Source organism: Protopterus annectens, chromosome 1.part0 (assembly GCF_019279795.1).
Source record: "Protopterus annectens isolate FY-2018-M chromosome 1.part0, PAN1.0, whole genome shotgun sequence".
NCBI classification, from domain to species: domain Eukaryota; kingdom Metazoa; phylum Chordata; order Ceratodontiformes; family Protopteridae; genus Protopterus; species Protopterus annectens.
In genome coordinates this window covers 4,713,960-4,734,885 of record NC_056725.1, presented here as the reverse complement: position 1 = coordinate 4,734,885, position 20,926 = coordinate 4,713,960, and the positions used below count along the sequence as shown (strand labels likewise).

The 20,926-nt window shown below is 43.8% G+C and overlaps 1 protein-coding gene across 4 annotated transcripts in view; it reads left to right on the top strand.

Annotated features, from left to right (window-relative positions):
- The window catches only part of CLPTM1 (CLPTM1 regulator of GABA type A receptor forward trafficking), a 1,743,979-nt gene that overhangs the window by 256,305 nt on the left and 1,466,748 nt on the right, over nt 1-20,926 (top strand). For all 4 annotated transcript variants that reach the window (XM_044078057.1, XM_044077978.1, XM_044078148.1 and 1 more), the window contains one exon: nt 8,836-8,959. In XM_044078057.1, coding sequence (XP_043933992.1) covers nt 8,836-8,959 — 124 coding nt within the window. The remainder of the gene's footprint in view (nt 1-8,835; nt 8,960-20,926) is intronic.

Sequence of the window (20,926 nt, the reverse complement as noted above, 5' to 3'; positions counted from 1 at the left end):
GCGACCGTTTTGTCACATCCATGAATACCAAATGCAGCAGCTATTTTGCCCTTATTCCCCCCACCGGGGGAGTCAGCAAGGGATGCACTTGTCCACGATTGGCACTCGGATCTCCTATACATTTTCCTCCATTTCCACTAATTCCCAAAGTACTTTAGAAGGCCAGTTGTCTGGGAACGGACTTGATACTCTTCACCCCATACTGGCCTTGTCAAATCTGGTTCTCCATCCTGTGGCCTCATTTTCAGGAGGAGCCTTGGATTCTGGACCCGGTTCCAGACCTTTTGACTCGTGCGTCAGAAATGCTGCATCCATCCTTTCTGACCCTCAAACTGACAGCTTGGTTGCTCCGATTCCAAAATTAGCCAGGTTTCCTAACCTTTCTTCTTCAGTTAAACACATCCTAATTTCTTCTCATAAGGCTTCAATGAGAAAGAAAGATGGAAGCAAATGGAAAAGATTCTCCATGTGGAGTTCTCATAACCACATTCACCCTTTTTCTGCCCCAGTCAACACCATTCTGGAATTCCTAGCAAAACTTTTCAGGGAAGATGCAGCTAGTTCAGCTAGCAGTGATCTCCAATTTTCGTCTAGGTGGATTGGGCTCCAACATTGTCTCCTAGGCTCTGCAAAGCATTTCTTAGATACCCTATTATTAAGCCCACCTATCAGAGACCCTCCAACATCATGGGACTTAATTTTGTCCTATCTCATTTAATTTTTCCCCCTTTTGAATCGGCATCATCTTGTTAACTCAAGTTTTTGACCTGGAAAACCATCCTCTTGGTAGCAATCACCTCTGCTAGAAGAGTATCAGAGTTGCAAGCCTCGTCTGTAAAGCCCCCATACTTGCTTTTCCACAGGGACAGAGTCTCTCTATGAACAGACACTTCTTTTTTGCCCAAAGTATCATCAGAGTCAAATTTGAAACAAGCTCTAAAAACTACTAGTCTTCTTCCGAGTTATGAGAACAGGGCAGAATACATGTTGGGTCAGCTGAATGTACATAGACAGTTATGTTTTTACTTACACAGAACTACAGAATTCCGAAAATCTAACCAGCTATTAATTTCCTTTTCAGACTCAAAGAACGGTTCCCCTATCTCTAAGGTAACACTTGCAAAATGGCTTTCAGATTGCATAACTTTTATCTAGAAGTCTCAGAATAAAGATCTTCCCAGAAGAGTTAAAGCCCGCTCTGCAAGAACCATTGCAACCTCTTCAGCGTTTCTGGCTAAATTACCAGTTGATACCATTTGTGATGCAGCAACATTGGCAAAACCACATACTTTTATCACTCCTTATAAAGTCGATTTGGCCTCAAGGAACAGGGCCTCTTTTGGTTCCATGATTCTAAGGAATATTCTCCCTTGAGCCACCCAAGACAACTAGGAGCTAGGGACAGTGTCCCAACTTAGTAAGAATGAAGGCAAGATAGGACAACCTTTCATAAAGAAGTTATATACTCTTCATAATATTCCATGTGTGTTGTCCATCTTCGCCTTCATTGTTGCATCCACCCCTAACCTTCTTACTCCTGAAAGTTTGAGTCTGTACAATTGCATTACCTTAATCTCTGACCATCATCTGACTCTTGTTTTTTTTTTTCTGTGATGCACTCATATCCTTATTGTAAGAGCAAACAAGATCTAGGGAAGGTTCTAGTGCATGCTGGGATAGGGTTTAGCCACAAGCTGGCAGAAGACCTCAAGCTTGAATATAAAGGCTGAGACAGATCCGAGGATCAGATCGTACTCAACCTAGTAAGAATGAAGGTGAAGATGGACCACACACATGGAAGGTTATGGTGAGTACATAACTTCTTTTTTTGAATTATATGGTTTTGCTTCATAAACTGGTTTGTTTTTGCACACCATGTAACACGGAGACAATTATTTAAGTCATCATCGTAAGCCTTACTGGTGCTCACTGTGCTATTCCATCAACAGATTCCATATCCATACCTTATTTAGACTTGTGTCCGAATAGCTTTAAGCTGATCAAACCAGCAGGTTGAGCTCCGAGCTTAACATAGACCTAGATTTTTATTTTTCAAAATGCTGCAAAAAATTCTCCTCCACATTAAAAAAAAAAAGACACTATGACTCTTGATTCTTCTTCAAATGAGATTCTCGTTTATTGTGCAATCTGTTCAGAAGTTAGGTCTGTGTTATTCTCGGAGCTCGACCTGCTGGTTTGATCAGCTTAAAGCTATTTGGACCCACGTCTAAATTGGTTTGGTGGTATCAGTACAAGATGCACACAAGGGGGAGCCTTGGGGTACTGCACTGATCATAGGAGCTTCCATGTGCTAGGACAAAAAAAATTCATATCCATAACTTTCAACAACCAACTTCTCCCACATCCACAGATTTCCCTTTCAGTTTTTTATAGCTATGCTTGCGTGTTTACACTGACTTGCAAGTTCTTTCTCTTAGTCTCTCTCTCTCTCTCCCTCCCTTTATCTTGTAATGTAAACCTATTTCTTGTGTATCTAACTCGCTAAACATTTATTTATTTGTCTTTTGTTAACCGAGTTAGTCCACCTGGGCTGATGGCCCATTTTCAGTGGAGACCCAAGGAGAAAAGCTCCACAACAAAAAAATAATAACAAAGTTTACATTATACAGTTAATGGGAATTTGTATAGATAACCACAAACATGCATGCCATATATGAATACGAGTGCATGGCAACAAAACATTCATGTGGTAATGGAAATTAACAAAGCATAAAATTCAGCAAAAAATAGCTAAAAAGTGCAACAGGTAGAAACCTGTAGTAAAAAGGAATATTTATAATGGGGAATCAGAAAAAAACCCTTAAACATCTTTCATGACTAAACCAAGTTGGTAGAGAGGAAGAAGAAAGAATATTAGATATAAGGGTTGAAGTAGAGGAGCGGGGAGGAAAGCTTTAGGGGAGTCCAGAGAGTGAAAGAGAGCCTGAATATGGGAAGGGCAAGGGGGGGGGGGTGGGAAGTATAGTAGGTAAGGGAGAGAAAGATGAGATTTAAGTACAGTATTGCTCAGTGGCAGAGCTGAGGCGCCATAGTACTAGTATTTATGAAAGTTATATTAAAGAAAGGAGGGGAAAATTGTTATGGTCTAACAATTGGGTGAGTCTGTGTTGGGTAGGGTGGTGACAGGTGCAGGAGGGAGAGTTAGCAAATTAGTTCTTCAGTTCTCTTTTAAAATGAAATGAGGATTGAATAGAGCATATATTGGTTGGGAGTTTGTTCCAGGTTTGAGATACAGAGCATTTATAAAGTAATCTGCCTGTAGTTTTGTTAGGCCTGTAGGTGTCAAGTAACAGTTGGTCAGCACTACGGAGGGATAGTGAGAGTTTGTATAGGGATAGGAGGGTGGAGAGGGAGGGATGGTCTGCAAGTTTGTAAAGTAGAGAATGTGTTATTCGCTGAGAAAGTTGGAGTAGTTGATGGAGTTAAAAAGCCGTTGTAGTTGGTTAAGGGCAAGGCAGAGGTAGGATTTGTAAGGGAAGTTACAGGCAAGTTTGGCTATCTGGTTGTAAGTTTGTTCAAGTTTAGTTAAAGGATTTTCTTGGAAGTGGGTAAATATAGGGGATGCATAGGGTAGGCAGGGGAGGAGGTAAGCTTGAGCTAGTGAAGTCCTTGAGGTGATGGATAAGAACTTTTTGTTTCTGTACAGTAAACAGTTTTTGATTTAACTTTTCCCCTCCTCCTTTAAGTTCATAGGTAAGTACTAGGCTATCGACCCAAGGGCCTATGTAAGCCTAGCCAACAAGGTTCCCTGGCTTACGCCACCAAAGAAAGTTATTTTCCTGTGCCACTGTCGAGCAGAGACACAGAAGTGATCCCTGGGGTGTATTTCCTATTTCCCATCCACTCATCAAGATTTTTCTCGAAGAGTGCTAATGAAGAACTTTGCTTGACATAGATGGGTAGCCTGTTCCAGAGTATGGGAAGTCTCTGGGACTGGAATCTATCCCTCCAGCATGTCCCATTTATTGTGGTGACAAGGTTTAGTTCCCTAGAGCGTATAGCTCGAAGGGATTGGGATTTCTTTAGGTGTAGCATGTCCAACAGCTCTAGGTTTGACATAGCTTTATATGTTAGGCAGAGATCACCTCTGAGTAGGCGATATGCTATGGAGTAAAGCTAGAGTTTTTTGAGGCAGTCCGTGTAAGGCATTTGTTTGAGGCCAGTAATCCTCTTTGTGAGGTACTTCTGTGGCCTTTCCAGCTGCTGCAGATGTCTTGTGAGATAATTCCAAAAGGGGCATTGTACTCTATAATGGGTCCAATGAGTGTCAAGTAGAGGGGAACAGTGACCTCTTTTTTTTCTTGGATGAGAGAACCCTTTTATGATGTTGTGCCTGTAGAAGGACTTCTGACTACTGTGGCGATGTGACTATCAAAGGAGAGACTACTGTACACCTGGGTCCCAAGGTCTCTTATCACACATCCGGTGTTAAGTAGATTGCTGCCTATGTGGTAGTTCATGGGTGCAGAGATTTTACCAAAGGGGATGACACTGCACTTTTTGGCATTGAGCTTGAGGCCATGACTCTGACACCAGGCATCTGTCTCAGCGAGGCCCTTCTGTAGGATGTCCACATCATTTGGGGACTTGACTATGGCTCCTAGTTTGCAGTCATCTGCGAACTTCGTTAGCCGGAGGCCTTCTGTGTTAGCCTGTACTTCAGAGAAGTAGATAGGAGAGGTCCCAGGATGGAACCCTGTGGTACTCCACTTGTCACTGCTTTGAGGTCAGATTTGGAGTCTGCAACTTTTACAGTGTGGGTTCTGTCAGTGAGCCAGTTGGCAACCCATCTTGTGACGTAGGGATTTATACCTAGTTTAGTGAGTTTAGCTATAATTCCAGAATGGGGGATGGTGTCGAAAGCCTTGGCGAGGTCAAGATAGGCTGTGTGAACCACCTTACCCTCATCTATGTCTTTGGTGACTGCCTCAAAGAAGTCAATCAGGTTCAGGAGGCATGATCTGCCTTTCACAGACCCGAACTGGATGGGATTGAGAGTTTGGAGGTTACCACTGTCTTTGTTTATGAGTTCCATGATGATACGTTCCATGGCCTTGCAGACCAGGCTCATCAGGCTAATAGGTCGATAGTTCCCGGGATCAGTGGTGGCTCCCCCTTTGTGGAGTGGGATAACTGTTGCTGTGCACCATTCAGTGGGCACAAAGCCTGATGCGAGGCTATTATTGAACATGGTGCTTAAGTGGGGAGCCAGTTCATTCTGAATTTCGTGTAAAACGCAGCCTGGGATGTTGTCTGGTCCCATGGATGCTGTGTTTTTGGTTTTAGAGAGTGCAGCTTTTACCTGCGTAGTTGTGATTACAGGGACTCTGCATTCTTCCTGTATAGGTATGGGCCCTTTAGGGGGTGAGGGGGGGGGGGGTAAAGTTAGCACTGAACCTATCTGCCAGGATGTTGGCAATATCAGTTGGTTCTGTAATTTTCTTGCCTTTGTGCTAAAACTCAGAGCAGGTCTGGGTTTTGCCATTGAGATTCTTGACATAGCTATAGAATGCTTTGTGGTTGTCCTTGGAATTAGTGGCGATTTTGTTTTCGTAGCTTGCTTTGGAGGATCTTATAAGGGATCTCAGTTTCTTACTGAGACTGACCAGGGAGCTCCTCCACTCATGGGAATTTACTCTCTTTTGCAACAGTTTCTTCCTTCTGTTGTACAGTTTGTTTATGGCAGGGGACCACCAGATTGGCTTCCTTTTTTTTGGAGGATAGCGTCTTGGTTCTGTTTGGGATAGCACGATCCATGCACTCGTGTAAGTGCTTATAGAGTGCATTTGTGTAGGATTCAGCAGTTGTAACTGTATTGTCCATCTGCATGGGTGTCATGAAGTTCACCATTTCTGTCTTAAGAAGCATGAAGTTGGCTTTGGAAAATGTTTTACTGTGGTTTCCTTAATGGGGAGTGGGGGCGGGATGTGGATATCAAGGGTGATTAGCTTATGGTCGGATCAGACCAACGAGGCGTTGACTTCAGATGTGGAACACTGGTCACTCATGTTGGTAATGACTAGGTCTAAGATATTGTTGCCCTTGGTGGGGGTGTGGATAAGTTGATCCAGCGCATTGGAGTTTATGAATTTCAGAAAGCGTTGAGCTAAGGAGTTGGTACAAGAGTAGTTTTCCCAGTTAGTGGTGGGGTAGTTGAAGTCGCACATTATTAGGGTGTTTGGTTGAACCTTAATATTTTCCAGTGCATCTAGAAAATAGGAGTGGGAATCCTGGGGCATGGTGGGGGATCTGTAGGAAGCTGCAATTTGGATTGCAGTTTTGCCCAGAGTTAGTTGCACTTGGATAACCTCACATGCATTATGCTGAGCAGCTAGCCTGTAGGTGTGGATATCCTTAATGAATATGGACACACCTCCGCCTTTGGTGTTTCGGTCCTGGTTACATGGCCGAAAAGTGTGGTATGAGTTATAGCCTGGTAGTGCAGGGGTGCTGTCTGGAGCCTTGAACCAGGTCTCAGTCACTGCACAGATATCGATGTTCTCCATTTTAAGGAGTGCCTCGAGTGAGTGCATTTTGAGATTTAGACTTCTAGCATTAAGTAGCATTACCCTCAGTTTTTGCTTGCCTGTTCCTGTTATGGTGGTGAATTTGTTATTTGAACCTTGTGTAAAAAAGGCACTATAGGGGCAGCAAGAGCCTTAGCCAGTATCCGGAATCCCAGGGCTGACAGGTGCAGGCCATCTGTGCAAAGCATTGTGGTCTGTCGACCAGGTCATCCCAAGTAGAGTAATACTGGATCCCCTTAGAATGACACCAGAAGCTTAGTCAAATGTTGAAGTCAATCATTTTGTCCTTGTACTGCGGTATCATTCTGGGTGATGGCAGAATGCTACTCAGGGCTGGGGTCATACCTGCCTGGGCTGCAAGATCAGAGATCTCTTCCATGTCTCTCTTCATGTAGTCCAGGGAGGTACGTCTCTGGTCATTCACACTAACATGGACAATGACAGAGTCATATTTGTACTTGTTGTGGAGTGACCTGAGTGCGTGAGTTGTGTCGGATCCTGGCACCCGACAGGCAGCTGAAAGTAACCTTTTCCTTGTTTAGCCTGGTGAGTGGGATATCAGTGTGCCTAACTATAGAGTCACCTATGACTAGTGTGTTGGGTATGTTGTTTTGCCTTATTGTCTGTGGTTGAGAGGCACACTGAGTCTGTGGGCTGTGTAATTTGGGTTGTGTTGGGGGATGGAGGTTGCTTGCGTTTCTGCTTTGGAGTTCTCTGTTGCTTAGACAGATTATTATTGAGAGCCTCTGCGAATATTTTTGTGTTACTATATGTGGATTTTGGTGGTGTAGATTTAGTGAGAGTGTGATGAGTGTGGTGTGATACAAATGTTTACCTTCTCCTCATGACTGTCAAGTTCAGTCTTTGTTGGAGAGAGGTTTACCTCCAGTTTGGCTAGATAAGTGCATCTCTCACAGGTTGTAGTGTTGGGTGGTAGGAGAAGAGGGTTGTCTGTGTACATGAGACAATTTCTACATTGCCTCAAGATGCCCAGATTCATCAGATAGACATGAGAGAACACTGGGAGCTGACCCCTGGACATGCCTGAATAAAAAACTATTTTCCTCTAGATAATTGAGGAAAGTGAGTTCAAGAGCTGTTTTTCTCTAAGCAAGTGAGAAAAGTAAGTACAAAAACTGTTTTCCTGTAGGTAATGAGGAAGATTGAGTGCTATAGTAAATAGTAGCTTATTTAGTGCTTACAAGTTCTGAACAAGTGCTGAGAATGAATAAGCAAATTTAAGTGTTAAAACTAAGAATCTGTATCTGCACTAGACGAGTTACAGGACAGAAACATGTGCAAATGCAGGCTTTCAAATCAGAAAGTTGAGAGAGATGGAAGAGATTGCCCAAACGGCCAATAACTACAATTTCTGGGCCAGAACCACTCCTTATGTGGTAGACCGGTTACCTAGTGCTTACCACTCCCACTGATAAGCTAGAAGGCTTCCCTCCAACACAGAAAGGCCTGGGGGGCTCAGAAGCTTACATACAGTCCTGGATACAACAAATCTGTATCTGGAACACTAGTTACAGGAAAGGTAGGAAAAACAGGCTTACAGGTTTTTTTTTTTTTGGTTTTTTTTTTTATTATTACAGAAAAGTAGCAAAAACAGTAGTAAAAACAATTCACATGCAGTGCAAGCTAGCACACTTGAGTATGTAGCAATATTAGACCAAACACAGTTTAAAAAATGCAATTAAATTAAAAGGGACTAAAAGCAAGTGCAGAAAGAGTTTATTAGGTAGAATGTGGTAAAGAGATGTGACTGGGGGAGTGTTGCAGATCAAATCTACAGTGGGGCGGGCAACTGCAAAAGCCACGAAATTTAAACTACAAACCAAAAATAGGGAGGGTGAGTGGGACAAAACAATTTCAACAGATCTAAGCAACAACTAACAGTACAAACTAAAACCAAAAAAATATACTCAGCTCTGTATATTTGCAGATAGTCTGGAAGGCAATCTCTCAGAACACAGGTTCCAGCAATTAAATGTTAAGCTGTAACTGTTTAAGTATTCTGTACTTACTTGCTGTGCTTGTATTACCTTGTGTATCTGGCACTCTTATGTAAGCTGTATTTGCATGATATTTCCATGTCTTCTCTGAAATTGGGCTTTGCCCAGTAAGGCTAACATTCAGTAAAACAGTAAATAAGTAAAATAAGTTATTCTTATCATATGTAGAAAATCAGATGTCTTAACTCAGCTTGCCTGTAGTTCACCCTTAATGCAGAATGAACAGTTTGCACTTGTCTTCACATTTTTCTGTTTTTATCCCCCCACAGAATTTTCATAATTTGGGCCATCAGCAGCTGGTTCAGGCGTGGATCAACACCTCAGGACCAAACTAGTCCAGGTGGACCTCCCCGAGTGCCCAGTCGAAATCTCTTCCCAAAAGACACTTTAATGGTAATAAATACAACCTTATATTTGGTAATTTATTATGGGCATTGACCGTTTCGTTTGGGGGTGGTCTAGCTAGTGGATCTTAAGCCACATGTCTACTGAGCCAGTATGATATGGTACTCCAGAAGTTTATTTATCAAGCTTGTTGAGGATTCTTACAATTGAAAAAAGTTGGAACAGAGCGAAGTATGCTTTAACTACCCAGCAGGCTGGTATATTAAAGCTGCAAGCAATTTTGACTATAATGGTTATTTTAAACTGAATTGTTTTAGGTTACATACTGTTTGCATTTTATTAACTGCGGAGTAAATGGTTACTATTCACTTTTTTAAACTGGAAGGAAATGCAGTACAAAGGCTGAAATGATATTTTATCATCATTTGCTGCACTCTGTTCACCATGAACTTGGAAGGGCAAGATTTTTTGTAGTATGGTTTTAATATACTTGACATAAAAATTGAAACACCTTCTGTCTCTCGCTAGAAATACTGCATGAAACATCACTGTTTAAGGCATTGCATATTTTGTGGTATTTTGGAGGGTTGTTGAAACATAAGTTGATGGATAACCTGCCAGGTAACTTGACTAATTTGAGTTGGACTAGAAAATGGCTGTCAGTCCAACTGCCATAGTTGTTCGTAGGTTTATAAGTTTATATAAAGGTTATGGACAGTGAGACAACTGAAAAGCTTAGCCACATGCCCCTCGGTTAGTGGGTTTTCACAGCATATCCCAGGTGAAAAATTGCAGTTGCCCATCTGATTTTTAAAGGTTCTAGGAAAGTACCCTGTTTATGTAATGGGAGCTTGGTTAGTTGAAGTAGAACCAGATGTTCTTCGTGTTTCACTGTTGCAGTCATTACATTTGGGTAATCCTGCTGGCAGGTTGCTCTCAGTCGGCTTGAATTCCAAAGTCCTGGGTCCTGTGTCAGTTGCTGTTGCCCCCTCTCTGACGTCAGGTCGGCAGGGGTATAAAAGATGCGTCTGACGCCATTTTCTTTAGTCTTTCTTGCCGCGCGGTGCCGGAAGCAAAAGCAGTTCGCAAGTGCCGGTCGGCCGACTCCTGAGATTTTCGAGTTCGAATTTCAGATCCGAAATCTTCTGTAAAGCTAAGTACCCCGTTGGGGAAACTTTTTTCTTGCTCCAGAACCGATGTCAGAAAAAGTTAATTGTATTTCTTGTGGGAAGCAAATGCCTCATAAGGACTTTCATTCTTACTGTATTCCTTGCCTAAGCCTTGATCATAATTTTCTGGGTTGTCGGTTTTGTGCTAGATTTAACCAATGCATTATTAAGCGTCGGTATGATTTTGCTTTAAACTACTTTGGACGCAGATTTAATTATCCAGAAATGTCGTCGGAAAGCCATCCGACTACCGGAGATCACAAAAAACGCAAAGAAAAAGAAAGACCGAGGCCCAAAACCGACGACGAAGCTTCTCCTAAGCCAGTTGCCGGTTCGCTGGTTCTCAGTGAGGCACTTTCGCAGCCCCTGACGGCTGCTACTTTAGAGTCGCAGGCCACTACCGACTCCCACGTGGAGTCAGCCATGCCGCTGGAAACTGAAGGTATTGGAGCCTCGGATGCTATTCCTTCAGATGAGTCCGGAGCTGCTGAGCAGGCACCGGCTTCTGAGGGTGTATTCAGATCCAAACATCTATACATTAAACCGACTTCAAAGGCAAAGACTAAAGCACCTTCAAAGGCAAAGAAGCAACCTCAAGAGCCACGTGGACAGGCCTCCATGCCCAAAAAACAGATGCTCAAAATTGCCGAAGACTTGATTACCTTAATCAGGGATTCCCATCCCCCCCCCCCCCCCCCCGATAAGAGGCCTAGGCAAGAGACCGACTATGAATCTTCAGATCAGGTTTCCATTTCTTCTGATTCCTCTTCTGATCAGGAATATTCTTTTCCCCCCCTATGAGGATTCTGATGCTGAAGAATCCATTCCTTCAGCTTCTCCTCCTGAGGATTATTCTTTTGGGGAAACCTTACATACCATGAGGGAGCATTTCCACTGGGAGAGCCAAGATTTTTCAGTCTCTAAAAAGAGGCTCAGGGATTTCCTGTTACTACCTCAACACAAGCCACTAGCCATCCCTCCTGTGTTAGACAGTGTAGATAATGTGTTTTCGGAGTCTAGCCTTACCCCTGACTCCTTACCTCCAGCTCTTGTTAAGCCTGACAGATATTACAGGGTTCCTGACTCACATAAATTCCTTTTTCAAAACCCTGCTGGAGACCCAGAAACTATTTCTCAGGGTCCCAAGGGTGGTAAGGCTTCCGCTGCAAAAAAACCCTACCCCTTCTGACAGGGATTCTGGGGCACTGGATAGATGGGGAAAAAAAGGTTTACACATCTGCTACCTTGGCTATAAGGGCCTTAAACTGTCAAGTTTCATATGCTCAAATATCAACAACATGTCATGGCATTGCTTAAACAGAAAATGTTAAATTCTGAATGTGCAGAAAACAAGGAAATGCAGGATATATTGCATGCAGCTGAACAAGTTGGAAAGCATGCTTTGCAATGTGGTTTTGATTCTTTAGAGGCCTCCTGCAGGGCCGCACTTACAGGTTCTGTAATTAGAAGGCATGCTTGGTTAAAGGAACAAAATCTGCCTGATCATGTTAGTTAAATTATTAGATGCACCTTTACAGCATGATTCTTTGTTTGGTGTTAAGGCAGAGGAGGTGTTAAGAAAATGGAGGACAAGGCTAAATCTATGCAAACGGTCAAAGATTTCTTACAAGTACAGCCACCTAGGTTTAGTAGACACTGGCCAACAAAAAAATGGTCCTTTCCTGTGTCAGACCTCAAAGGGGCAGACCCAGACACCCTAGGTGCTTCTACCTCCAAAAGTGGAGAAGACAAATCACAACCTTACAGGAAACCGTCCCAGTGACTTCCCCCTGCCTGCACCAAGCACCTATTTCCTGGCAGCACCCTTAGGGGGAAAATTAGCACATTTTTCTCAAAATTGGCACATTATAACCCAGGACAAGTGGGTTCTAAATATCGTGTCACAAGGCTACAAGTTCCATTTCCATACCCTGCCAAAGGCAAACAGCTGGCCAGATCTGCCAAAAAATCAATGGGCAGAGGCACAAAAACAAGTCTCATCCCTCATGGACATGAAGGCCATCCAACAAGTGCAAGAGCGGGGACAAGGATTTTACTCGACTGTTCTTGATACCCAGAAAGGACAAGGCCTGGAGGCCAATACTGGACCTATCAATTCTGAATACATTCCTGGATATACCAAAATTCAAAATGTTGACTTTACAGCAGCTACTGCCCATGCTGGGCAAGAACGCTTGGCTTGTAACTTTAGACCTAAAAGAGGCATACCTGCATGTCCCTATCAGACAAATATGCAGAAGATACCTCAGATTCAAGGCTGGCTCAATGAATTACCAATTCTCTGCACTGCCCTTTGGCTTATCTACTGCGCCCAGGGTCTTTACAAAGTGCCTGGCACCAGTAATTGCATTCTGCAGACAAAGAGGAATACAGATATATCCTTACTTGGACGACTGTCTAATTCAAGCAGAGAGCAAGGACATCCTTCTACAGCATCTGGTGTTTGTGAAAAAACTTCTAACATGCCTAGGGTACACAGTCAATGAAAAGAAATCAAAACTAGTACCCACTCAAGAGATAATATTCCTGGGTGCAAGCTTAAATACTACTGCCCAGATGGCATGTCTCACGCCAAACAAAGATAACTGACTACCTACTTCAAAATGTTGGCAACAAAAGCCCAGTTATCTGCAAGAAAAATTCTGCAGGCTTTGGGCTTCATGGCATCCTGCATCCTACTAATTCCATATGCAAGACTGCATATGAGAAAACTTCAGTGGTACCTAAAAAGTTTTTGGACTCAACATTGCCACAGCCTGGAAACTATAATTACTCTCATTCCCTGCCTGCAACAGGTGTTTCGATGGACAAAGGCTCGTCACCAAAACAAGGGACAGCCATTCAGATTACCTCAGCCAGGCAAACACTAACAACGGATGTGTCAGATTATGCCTGAGGGGCCCACATGGCAGGAAAATGCATTCAGGGAACATGGACCTCAAACCAAATGCATCTACATATCAATCAAAAAGAGATGCTAGCTATTCAAAATGCCCTGACAGCCTTCAAGGACCTCCTTCAACCAGGACAACTACTGATAAAGACAGACAACACCACGGTCATGTGGTATATAAACAAGCAGGGGTGAACACATTCTTAACCCCTTTGCAGACTAGCCATGACTTTGTGGGACACAGCATTGACTTACCAAGTACATCTGCAGGCACAATTCCTGCCAGGAAGGAAAAATACTCTGTCAGACGAACTAAGCAGAAACCTCATGGATCCCCATGAGTGGCAGCTGGATCCACAAGTCTTCAGCATGATAACAAAGAAATGGGGATGCCCAGACATAGATCTCTTTGCCTCCCCTCACAACTACCAACTAAAGAGATTCTGCACAAGGATTTATCACAGACAAGCATGGAAAGTGGACGCCCTATCCTTCAGCTGGAAAAACCTATCAGTATATGCCTTTTCCCCCTCTGCCTCTCCTCCCCAAGGTACTCCTAAAGGTCAGAATGGAGAAGCCAAAGATGATACTGATTGCACCAGACTGGCCCCACCAGCACTGGTACCCAATATTAAGGAGCTTGTCTCATTGCCCAGCTTGGACCCTTCCTCAAGTAACTCATCTACTGTCCCAGCAAAACCATCAGATCCTGCACAGCCAGCTCAGGACTTTAAACCTGGCAGCATGGCGGATAATGTAGTCATACAAAACACACCTCTCAGCAAAGCTGTGATGGATGTAATTTTGGAAGTCAGAAGGCCTAGTACTAGAAAATCTTATGCTGGAAAATGGAAGAGATTCTGTGCTTGGAACCAGGCACAAGGAACAGATACAGCTGTGCCAAATATTCCTCAGATTTTACAATGCTTAACTGAGATGCTGGACAAAGGCCTATCTTTCTCATCTATTAAAATTCATGCCTCTGCCATTTTGGCTCATTACAATGCAGAGCCACCAATCTTTTCTCATCCCTTATTAAAACAGTACCTCAGAGGAGCCAGAAATTTAAGGTGTCCCACCAATGCCTGCATGGGACCTCAACTATGTCTTGGAAAAACTCACCCTGCCTAATTTTGAGCCAGCTGCTACTGCTGACATAAAGTTTTTTTATTTTGGAAAACAGCTCTGCTCCTAGCAATAACTTCTGAAAGACGAGTTTCAGAGCTGCAGGCACTCATGGCTGTGGAACCTTTTATCATTTTTTATGCGGACAGGGTCTCCCTGAGGACAAACCCAACATTTATGCCTAAAGTGGTGTCCAGTGTGGCTCTTAACCAAACCATTCATTTGCCAACTTTTTATCCAAATCTGCAGAACAAGGGGGAAAGAATTCTGCACTCTTTGGACGTACACAGACAGCTTAGATTCTACTTGGACAGAACCAAAGTTTTCAGAAAGACAGAGCAATTACTAGTGGCATATGCTGCAGGATCACAAGGAAAGGCGATCTCAAAGCAGACTTGTTTCAAAATGGATAGCCCACTGCATTTGTTTCTGCTATTTACAACATGGCAAGCCAGTGCCTAAGGGCATTAGGCCACATTCCACCAGAGCTGCAGCCACTTCAGCAGCCTTTCTCAGGGGAGTACCAACCAAGGACATTTTAGAGGTAGCTACTTGGAGTTCAGTGCACACCTTTACAAAGCACTATTATCTGCCACTCTACTCTAAATCCAGGGCAGGCTTTGCCACTGCAGTTCTGCAGGGTCTCATAGCCGCTCCTAATGCGGTTTAGCTCCAGCCTCCCAAACATAGCTTTGGGAATCTACCCAAATGTAATGACTGCAACAGTGAAACACTAAGAACATATTACAGTTGTGTACACTTACCATAAATGTAGATGTTCGAGTGTATTCACTGTTGCAGTCCTGGTTACCCACCCGCCATCCCCCTTTCTTCTGATGGAACCTATGTGGTGTATTTGCTTGTAGATGAAGGTAAAACTTATATTGGTGCATGTATTTATACATATATAAATTTTGGCTACCCTTTTAAGGGGCATCTGACATCTGGGGCAAGAATGGCGTCGGCTGCATCTTTTATACCCCTGACGACCTGATGTCAGGGAGGGGGTGACAGCGGCTGACGCAGGACCCAGGACATTGGAATTCAGGCCGACTGAGGGCAACCTGCCAGCAGGATTACCCAAATGTAATGACTGCAACAGTGAATACACTCTAACATCTACATATATGGTAAGTGTACAGAACTGTACTATGCTGTGCCCTGTGGTTATTTTTATCATTGCCACTAGCATCCCACTTTATTTTATGTATTTATTTATTTGATTGATTGATTTGACAATTGATTACCAGGAAAGTCTGACTGGGTAGAAGTCCATTTTTAGTGGAGGCCCAGGGAGAAAAGCTCCAAAATTAATTGAATTAATTAATTACATCAATAAATAGAGTTAAAATCGTTTAAAATAGGAGCTGTTATCTCAAAATACTAAATGGCTGCCTATTGCAATCAAGGACAGTAGTTGCGATCCATGGAACTAAACATGTGAATGTGGTGGGTGTGTGTGCCATGTCTGAGACTGATATCCGAGATTCCCCTTTTCCAAAGTTATAGCAATGTGAGTTGCTATGTTTAGGTATCGGGTATGGTAGGATTGCAGGGAGAGCTCCCTTGCAAAAACATATGATTCAGTTTAACAGTAGGATGTTCGTGTTTCACTGTTGCAGTCATCACTGTAGGGTTCTTCCTGCCGGCAGGCAGTCCTCGGTCGGCCAGAATCCGAGAGTCTGGGTCCGGCGTCGGCTGTTCAGTCATGCTCCCTGACGTCAGAGCGCTAGGAGTACAAATCTGCCAGCCGACGCCATGTTCTCCAGTCTTTCTTGCCGTGCGGTGAAAGCAGTTCGCAAGTGCCGGTCGGCTGACTCCTGATATTTTTCCTGCTTCAGTCCGAAGACTTACTACTTCTTCTCAAAGCTAAGTACCCCGTTGGGGAAACTTTTTTTTCTTGCTCCAGTCCGATGTCAGAAAAAGTTAATAATTGCATTTCTTGTGGGAAGCAAATACCTCATAAGGATTTTCATTCTTACTGTATTCCTTGTTTAGACCCTGACCACGACGTAGCTAGTTGTCTGTTTTGCGCTAGATTTAACCAACGTACGATTAAGCGAAGATACGATTTTGCTTTTCACTACTTTGGTAGGCGATTTAATTATAAAATGTCGTTGGACACGCTTCCGACTACCGGAGTTCACAAACGACGCAAGGATAAGGACAGGCCTCCGAGGTCCAAATCAGACGTTTTACTAGCAGAGCCAGCTACAGGTTCGGCTGTCGTCAGTGAGGCGCTTTCGCAGCCCCTGTCGTCGGCCATTACAGAACCGATTGCCGAAATGGACTCCCACGAGGAGCCAGCTAGGCCTTTGAGCACTCCAGCTGCAGAACCTTCGGACAGTGCTCCCTCGGATGGGTCTGGAGCCGCTGTGCAGGTACCGGCTTCCGAGGGGGTTTTCAGGCCTACACAGCTTCTGATAAAGGCAAAGCCAACGACAAAGGCAAAGACTCCTTCTAAATCTAAGACACCAGCCCGGGCCTCTTCTGATCCGGGACCCAAATCTCAGAAACAGCTACTTAAAATGGCGGAGGACTTACTAACCATGATTAGGGGTTCACATCCCCCTCCAGACAAAAGGCCAAGGCAAGAATTGGATTATGAATCTTCTGATCAGGCATCTATTTCTTCAGTGTCTTCCTCTGAACAGGAATATACTTTCCCTCCTTATGAGGATTCTGATGCTGAGGAATCCATTCCTTCAGCTTCTCCCCCTGAGGATTTTTCTTTTGGGGAAACTTTACATGACATGAGGGAACATTTTCACTGGGAAGGACAGGAGTACTCGGAATCTAAGAGAAGGCTTAGGGATTTCCTTCTTCTTCCCCAGCATAGACCCCTGACTATTCCTCCTATTTTGGATATTGTGGATGATGCCTTTTCTGAGGCTAATTTAACTCCTGATTCCTTTCCTCCAGCCCCTGCTAAGCCCAATAGATATTACATGGTCCCTGATTCCCACCAGTTCCTTTACAAAAATCTTACTGCTGATCCAGAAACCATTTCTCAGGGTCCTAAGGGGGTTAAGGCCGCTTCTGCTAAAAACCCTATTCCGACAGATAAGGATTCTAGAGCTTTGGAGAGATGGGGCAAAAAAGTGTACACTTGTGCTACTTTATCTATTAGAGCTTTAAATTGTCAATTTCATATGCTAAAATATCAGCAATTTCTACTGTCTGTTATGAAACAAAAGCTAGGTACCATTTCTGCATGTGCAGATAATAAGGAATTACACGATTTGATGCATGCCACTGAACAAGTGGGGATGCATGGTTTACACTGTGGTTTTGATGCCTTGGAGGCCTCTTGCAGGGCGGCTGCCTCTGGCACAGTCATTAGAAGACATGCTTGGTTAAAGGAACAAAACTTACCTGATCAAGTGAAAGCAAAGTTACTGTCCTGTTCAGCATAATGTTTTGTTTGGGCCTAAGGCTGAAGAGGTGATAAATAAAATGGAGGATAAGGCAAAATCCATGTAAACGGTTAAGGATTTCTTACAAGTTCAGCCCCCGCGATTTAGCAGAAATTGGCCAACTAAAAATTGGTCCTTTCCCAGCTCGGACAGGCCTCAGAGGGGTAGATATAGGCGCTCCAGAGGGAGGGCCCAAGCACAGACCTCTTACAGACCTAGACAGTGGAGTGCTTCCACCCCCAGAGGTGGAGAGGACAGATCTCAATCTTATAGAAAACAGGCTCAATGACTCCCCCTGCATGGCTCCAGGAACTTCTCTCTTGGAAACCCCTCTAGGAGGAAAACTCTCTCTCTTTTTCAACAAAATTGGACTTGCATAACCCAAGACAAGTGGGTTTTGGATGTAGTTTCAAGGGGTTACAAATTCCACTTTCATACCTTGCCAAGACCAAACAGATGGCCAGACCTACCAAAACATCAGTGGTCAGAGGCATTAAACCAGGTGGGATCCCTCATGGCTACGAGGGCCATAGAACTGGTTCCACAATCAGAGACGGGGCAAGGCTTTTACTCGAGGCTCTTTCTAGTTCCCAGAAAGCAAAATTCATGGAGACCCATCCTGGATCTGTCAGTCTTAAACACTTTCCTGGAGATACCAAAGTTCAAGATGCTTACTCTGCAGCAGCTCCTGCCAATGTTGAGCAAAAATGCCTGGAAGGTGACATTGGATTTAAAGGAGGCTTACCTACACATCCCTATCAGACAGGAGTGCAGAATACCTCCGGTTCAAGGCCGGCTCGAAACATTACCAATTCTCTGCGCTGCCCTTTGGCTTGTCTACTGCACCCAGGGTCTTCACCAAGTGCCTGGCACCAGTAGTAGCTTATTGCAGACTCAAGGGAATTCAAATTTACCCTTATCTGGACGACTGCCTTATTCAAGCAGACAGCAAGGATGTCTTACTCCAGCATCTGGAATTTGTTCAAAATCTTCTCAAGTACCTGGGATTCACTGTGAACATAAAGTCAAATTTGACACCCACACAACAGATAACTTTTCTGGGTGCTCTTCTAAACACAACAAGCCAGATGGCGTTCCTAACATCCGAAAAACAACTACAGCTGGCTTCAACTTTCAAAACCTTGGCATCAATAACTCTGCTAACTACAAGGAAATTCCTGCAGGCTTTGGGTTACATGGCCTCCTGCATCCTTCTCTACCAAATGCAAGACTACATGAGAAAAATACAATGGTACCTAAAAAGTGTATGGTCCCAGCATTGCCACAGTCTAGACAACACAGATTGCTGTCTTGCCTTGCCTACAAAAGGAATTCCATTGGTGGACCCTGGCATGTCTTCACAACAAAGGGAGAGCCTTCAGTCTGCCTCCAGCCAGCCAAGTGTTAACCACAGACGCCTCGGATTACGCATGGGGAGCCCACTTGCAGGGAAAAGGTCTGCAAGGTTTTTGGACAGAGGATCAGAAGCTCCTACACATCAATTTAAAAGAGATGTTAGCTGTACAAAATGCCCTATTGGCTTTCAGGGATCTTCTACAACCAGGACAACTACTGATACGGACAGACAACACCACAGTTATGTGGTACATAAAGAAGCAAGGGGGGGTCACACTCCTACCCCCTTTGCAGACTAGCCATGACTCTATGGAACACAGCTCTAGCTTGCAAAGTGAATCTACAAGCTCAGTTCCTGCCAGGGAAACAAAATATTCTGGCAGACAGCCTGAGCAGGAACCTGTCAGACCCACACGAGTGGATGCTAGACACTCAAATATTCAAGATGATTACAGAGGCCTGGGGCTGCCCGGACATAGATCTGTTTGCATTACCCCTCAACCACCAGTTACAGATTTTTTGCACAAGGACATTTCACAAACTAGCATGGAAAGTGGATGCACTATCATTCAGTTGGAGAAACCTCTCTGGGTATGCCTTTCCGCCACTACCTCTTCTTCCACGGGTGTTATTAAAGATCAAGCAGGACAAGCCCAAGATGATGATTTTACTGACCCCAAATTGGCCTCGTCAATTCTGGTATTCAACACTGATGAATCTATCCCAGGAGCCACCTTGGATTTTACTCAGATTCCAAATCTTTTGTCCCAACACCAGGGCCAGGTTCTGCACTCTCATGTCAAAACTCTCAGCCTGGCAGCCTGGTGAATTCAGGGTCTATGATTAATCCTTTCCTTCCCAAACAGGTCATGGATGTCATCTTAGAAGCCAGACGGCCTAGCACTAGAAAATCTTATGCAGGTAAATGGAAGAGATTTTGCACCTGGATGCATGCTCAGGATTTGGATCCCTTCATTCCTAATATCCCACTGATTTTACTTTACCTGACAAACATGCTTCATGAGGGCTTATCCTTTTCCTCCATAAAAAATACATGCCTCCGCTATCTCTGCACATTACAATACAGATCCTCCAATCTTTTCACATCCACTTCTGAAACAATATCTCAGAGGAGCAAAGAATTTAAGGCCTCCTAGGACACCACCCATACATGCCTGGGACCTCAACTATGTTCTGGAAAAACTCACTCTGCCTCCTCTTGAGCCTGCTGCCACATCTGATATTAAGTATTTATCATGGAAGACAGCTATCCTGCTGGCTTTGACTTCAGCCAGGAGAGTCTCGGAGTTACAAGCACTCATGGCTGTGGAGCCTTATATTATTTTTCACCAAGACAGGGTGTCTTTAAGGACTAATCCTATTTTCATGCCTACTTTCATGCCTAAAGTGGTTTCCAAAGTGGCTTTAAATCAAACTATTCACCTGCCAACTTTTTTCACTAATTCACAAAATAAGGGGGAAAGGATCTTGCATTCCTTGGATGTACACAGACAACTTCGTTTTTACCTGGACAGAACCAAGGATATCAGGAAAACAGAGCAACTGTTTGTTTCTTATGCAACAAATTCCCAAGGCAAAGCTATTTCAAAACAGACCATTTCTAAATGGATTGCTCATGGAATCAGATGTTGTTACTCTCATCATGGAAAGCAAATTCCAGGAAAGATTAGGACTCACTCTACCAGAGCTGCTGCTACTTCAGCTGCCTTTCTCAGGGGAGTACCTACCAAAGATATTTTGGAAGCTGCAACTTGGAGTTCAGTGCATACTTTCTCTAAGCACTATAATCTCCCTCTTTACTCTAAGTCTAGGGTAGGCTTTGCTTCTGCAGTCTTGCAGAGCCTTCTAGCCGCCCCTTCTACTCTATAACCACCACCCTTTATCTCAGCTTTGGGATTCAACCCTAAAGTGATGACTGCAACAGTGAAACACGAACATAGTACAGTTGTGTACACTTACCATAAATGTAGATGTTAGTGTCTTCACTGTTGCAGTCTGGGTTACCCTCCCTCTT